General features: G+C 40.1%; 1 protein-coding gene and 1 long non-coding RNA gene across 2 annotated transcripts in view; both read left to right on the top strand.

The window, feature by feature from the left end:
• The first annotated feature begins 2,157 nt into the window (after window positions 1-2,157).
• LOC310730309 lies at window positions 2,158-3,845 on the top strand. Its single transcript, XR_014534799.1, has 3 exons — window positions 2,158-2,252; window positions 3,308-3,501; window positions 3,659-3,845. It is a non-coding gene; the product is annotated as an uncharacterized lncRNA (long non-coding RNA).
• A 7-nt stretch (window positions 3,846-3,852) lies between these two features.
• The window catches only part of gal3st2 (galactose-3-O-sulfotransferase 2), a 13,680-nt gene continuing 12,217 nt past the window's right edge, over window positions 3,853-5,315 (top strand). Inside the window, exon 1 of the mRNA XM_083549187.1 lies at window positions 3,853-3,941. Coding sequence (XP_083405313.1) covers window positions 3,868-3,941 — 74 coding nt within the window. The 5' untranslated portion in view covers window positions 3,853-3,867. The remainder of the gene's footprint in view (window positions 3,942-5,315) is intronic.

Raw genomic sequence — 5,315 nt, 5'->3', positions numbered from 1 at the left:
AGAGAAAAAAGAGAGAGTTTTCATTCTTCTGCCCTCCATCACATCCAGATGCTCTCACTCTGTAATTGAGTGATCGCTGCTGTTTTAGGCCAGGAATGTTCTGTCTTTTTTCTCTCTCTCTCTCTCTCTCTCTCTTTCACACACACACACACACACACACACACACACACACACACACACACACACACACACACACACACACACACACACAAACAGTTTTTCCCTACAAAAGCAAAAGGATGACAAATAAGAGAAACGATAGGGAAGAAGGGACAGAGGGAGCGAAAGAAAGAAAGAAAGAAAGAAAGAAAGAAAGAAAGAAAGAAAGAAAGAAAGAAAGAAAGAAAGAAAGAAAGGTGTGTGTGTGTGAGAGAATGAGAGAGAGAGAGAGAGAGAGAGAGAGAGAGATAGAGAGAGAGAACATTTGTGTGTGTGTGTGTGTGTGTGTGTGTGTGTGTGTGTGTGTGTGATCCATATATGGAAAGTGAGACTGAAAGAGTGAGAGTGAAATTGCAGTCTCTGGTTTCAGGAAGATCTCAGTATGAAACTTTAATAGGGTTCTGAATTATTGAATGTGTTAGCCACACACACACACACACACACACACACACACACACACACACACACCTGGATTAATGCTCTGGCTTCGCATGGTTCAAACTCACAGCCTCAAATATTGCTTGAGAAATAAAAGGGAAATGGAAATAGAAATGTTTAGAGAGTGTGTGTGTGTGTGTGTGTGTGTGTGTGTGTGTGTGTGTGTGTGTGTGTGTGTGTGTGTGTGTGTGTGTGAGGCAGAAAGTGAAGGACAATAAATTACTTTGTTTGTTCAATCAAGATAGTTTCAGTATTGGTTCATGAATTGGTTTCCTTCACTTGAATTAGGAAACCCAAACCCAATGTTCCTGTGCACATAGGAAGCTCCATGAAGATCTGGAGATCCCCTTCATGGTTTGAAGTGGAAGATCTCTTGTCTCCTGCCCTTGTGTTTACAAAAATTTAATCCGTGTACTCTATCTAGTGTGTTTTAATAAGTAAGCCGAAAAGTGTTTGCTCAGCAATCTGAGAGTTTATCGGCGTGAGATTAAAATTAGTGTGCGGAGCTGGAAAATGGAATCAGAAATGTGAGAACAATCGGCAGCATTATCGGAGTAGACTTAAAGCAAGGTCCAGGTTTGTCCTTCATCTAACTTAGTGTAGGATTTGACCATGAACACACACACACGAACACACACACACACACACACACACACACACACACACACACCCACACAATCATACAATTTGTGAGTGTTTTTCCACACTTTAAAATTTCTAGCTACTTTTAAATATATCCATATGTTTAGGGTCCTGGGACATGATTTGAGTCTTCACCTGAGGAGTGGTTTAGGGACCTTTGACTTTATTCGAGTAAAGGCTTGAGGCTCAACTTAAGTAGAGGCTCGGAAACCCCTGGACTTGACTTGAGTAGTGGCTTAGGATAATTGGGCTTGGCTTGAATGGAGGCTTAAGCACTAACGATTAACCCCTGGAGTTGACTTTGGTAGTGCCTTGGGGATCTTGCACTTGACTTGAGGAGAAGAGGCTTTGGGACCTATAATTCAACTTGAGTTGCAGCTTAGTGTCCTTGGACTTTAATTTAGTTTCTCAATAGATTTGAAAGCTTTTAAGCTTACATGTTTTATCCATTACTGGAATATATACCTAGAAGCTTTGGCCTTCACTTGAATAGTTTACATATTTTTTAACTTGAACAGTGTTAATCTTTAGATTCGACATAGGTAGCACTTAGTGACTTTCCGTCTCATGGACTTTGGAGTTGACGTCAGGAGTTTTTTAGGGACTTTGCAGTATTAGTGGCTTAGGAACTCTAGACTGATGGTAACAGCTGTAAGAGCTGCTAACCTCAGACTTGATAAATGCCATACAACACTACTGATTAGACCAATTACAACGACTTCAGTGTTACAGCTCCTCAAAATCTAACCCCTAATGCCAGATAGTAATGGAAACCTGTGTGTGTGTCATGGGCTGGGGGAAATCGGGGTAGTTGGAATTGTGTGTCTACTTATTGCAAGTCTTTGAATGGTTTGTTTCTTTAGTTTCTCTTCTCTCTAATGCGACACAAAGTTGTCTTTATCCTCCAGGCAAACTAAAAGTCTCAGCATCAAGTTCCACAAAAACCCACACACACAGAGGTGGACAGACGCATAATCCGATTCACAGACACACAGATGAAGTCGGCCAGGCAGGTAGACACAAAAACAAACACATTCCCAAGCATGTGATGGAAGGAAAGTATTTATCCTGGTGTCATGTTACTTTATATGATCAAGTACACACTTGAGGTTACGCACTTACTGGCCGATTTTTTCGGAGACTTCTGAGTTTTGTGTGGTTTTACAGCCTAAAGCTAAATTTCCACTTGACAGAAGGACAGAAGGTGTGTAGATCAAACTGTCAGAGAAAAAGCCTGAACTTATTACCGTTTCTTATTCGCACTGAAATCATGCAAAAACTATGCACTTACGTCTGATTCACCGACCCTCCAACTATAGTCTGAAATTACGGCCATGGAGACTTGAATTGGAGACTTTATTTATTTATTTTTTTATGAGAGTGTCCGGCTTCCAGCAAAGTGAGAAACAGAGACCAATGGTGACTCGATTTGGGCATGAGCAGTGATGCAACAAAGTTGAAAAAAGTTAAGGCAAATACGTAGCTAACAAACAAAAACAGTCCAAATTCTAGACAGACTTTCAGTGTTTTTTCTTTACTTGCATTATTTTCATCATTGTACATTAATACTGACGAATCCAAACTGTGGAATGTGGAATTATGCAGTAATCAAAAACGTGTTAAACAATCCAAAGTAGCTACATTCAACTCATGGCATTGTAAAAATCCATATTATGGCAAGAAACAGTTACTTCAAGTAATGAAGGTCAGTCAATCAAAAAAAAACAAGCGGCAGGCATATTTCAACATCAACTCTAAGCAGACAGTGTGAATCAGCTTTCATGGTTGAATTGTGGCAAAGAAACAATTACTTCGAAAGAACAATAAGCAGAAAAGACTCGGGCCAAGAATCACAAGGAATAAACATTAGATCAGTGGAAATCTGTTTTTTGGTTTGGCAAGTCCAAATTTGATATTTTATTGCGGTGTCCTTTTTAGATGTCCGAAGGGTGAACTGACGGTTCTTGAATGTGTGTTTTCTACTGTGAAGCATGGCTACCACAGCATTTTACAGGCCACGCATATTATCTGGTTTGCGTTTATTGGGACCATGTTTTGTTTCCAATAGGATAATGACCCCAAACACACCTATGGGTTCTGTAAGAGCTATATGTCCAAGTGAGAGAGCAATGGAGTGCTGCATCAGATGACCTGGCCTCTATAAACACCTGATCGAAATTCAGTTGAGATGGTTTGAGATGAGTGAAGGAAAAGCAGCCAACAAGCACTCAACACTTCTCGGGTTGCTTCTTACATCTTACGGTAGGAATCTTGTGAGTCTGATGAGAGAATGCCATGAGTTTGGCAATCAAAAGCTACTTTGGACAATATAAAATAAATAAATGACAATGAAAATATTGGATGTCTTCAGGATACATGTGCAAATTTCTGTCTGTCTGTCTCGCCAATCATGTGTCAGTGGGCGGAGTCTTGCAGCTCAGAGGTGTCAGGAGTCAGAGGTGGATTTGTACGCGCGCGAGGGGAGGGGTTTTAGAGAGAGAGAGAGAGAGAGAGAGAGAGAGTGAGAGAGTGAGAGTGAGAGTGGGAAACGCTGTCGCGCGCTCGGTAGCGGAGACTCGGCAGGGTCGTCGATCAGCATCCGCGGCCGCGTCCGAACGCAGCGGCACCATGCTCACCCGATTGAAGCGCGCGCTCCGGGACAAACACGCATCTATCCGGGGTCGCATCCCGCCGTGGAGCGCGTGAGTGACTCTGATCGTTTAGAGACCGCTAAGTGTGTGTGTGTGTGTGTGTGTGTGTGTGTGTGTGTGTGTGTGTGTGTGTGTGTGTGTGTGTGTGTGTGTGTGTGTGTGGCGTGCAGTTCAGCTTCGATTTCCATGCAAACTCAAGAAAAACGTATATTTTCTGTTTGTCAGCTGAACCTCATCAAAGTTATAAGGTCCTGATGAGGTCCTCACATTTATTGCACACATAAAAACATATGAACATAAAACCATCACCATCATACACACTTTACCAGTGGTGGATGAAGTACACAAACCATGTACTTGAGCAAAAGTAGAGATACAGTAAGTCAAATTTAAACCTTCACTTGAGTAAAAGTACAAAAGTTTTTGCCTTTAAATGTACTTAAGTTTCCAAGTGCTCTTATTTATTACCGCTATAATTTCTTATCCTTTTTATCACAAAACTCTGCTTAATCGACTCAGTTTAGGTGAAAAGACTCGAATGTTACTCAACACACAGATCTATTCTAATTGAAGTCAGGAGTTTTTTTCCCATCGTTTATTCCTCTATAAATGTTCTGCTTGCTGTTGAACTGATGCTAAACTGTTTGTTGGTGATAAGTACTGTAAATGCACCAAGCGCCAATGGCGATTACGGCTTGAACGAGGCTCTGGGTGACTCACGCCATGACCCAACGTCTCCCCTATTTATTAGTTTCAGCTTTGAAAAGCTCCTCTCTGCTTCAGCTACCGTCACTGGATGAGTAAGATCATATCCTCAGAGCAATTTGGTTACATTTCTGAGATCCATTTCATATATAAATATCACAAGATATCACAGTTAAATACATCATTGTGCACAATTGATCAAACTCTCAGAACCAAGAAACTCCTTGGGTAATTGTATCCATAAAACACATACAACATCTGTATCCTTATAATATATGTCTTTTTTTTTTATTAGAGTTTTAAGCTGCACTGGAGATGCACTGGAGATCCCCCCCCCCCCCCCCATTTTATATATATTTTATATATAAAAATAATACAGTATAAGGTGCAAATGTGAACATAAAAACAGAAGGGTAAAATTTTGGAAAGGAACCGTATGGAAAAATGAGGTGTTCTAATATTTTTGCCCAAAAACAGAAACAAAAACCTCAGTACCCTCAGGGATCTAACCATCATACTTTTATAAGAAATAAAAAAACTAACAAAAATAAATTTATAAGTAATATATGGCGCAAAAATGTGGTGCATTGCAGCTTTAATACGTAAAATCTGCGAATGTAAAGTAAAATTAAAAAATATCCAGAAATAAATTATGAATTGATTTATTACATTTATTAAGGTTTTTTTTTTTAAATAATTTGTTTACACACTCTCTCTCTT

This window comes from Silurus aristotelis (genome assembly GCF_946808225.1).
Source record: "Silurus aristotelis genome assembly, chromosome: 8".
NCBI lineage: Eukaryota > Metazoa > Chordata > Actinopteri > Siluriformes > Siluridae > Silurus > Silurus aristotelis.
This window is presented reverse-complemented; position numbering and strand designations above follow the sequence as displayed.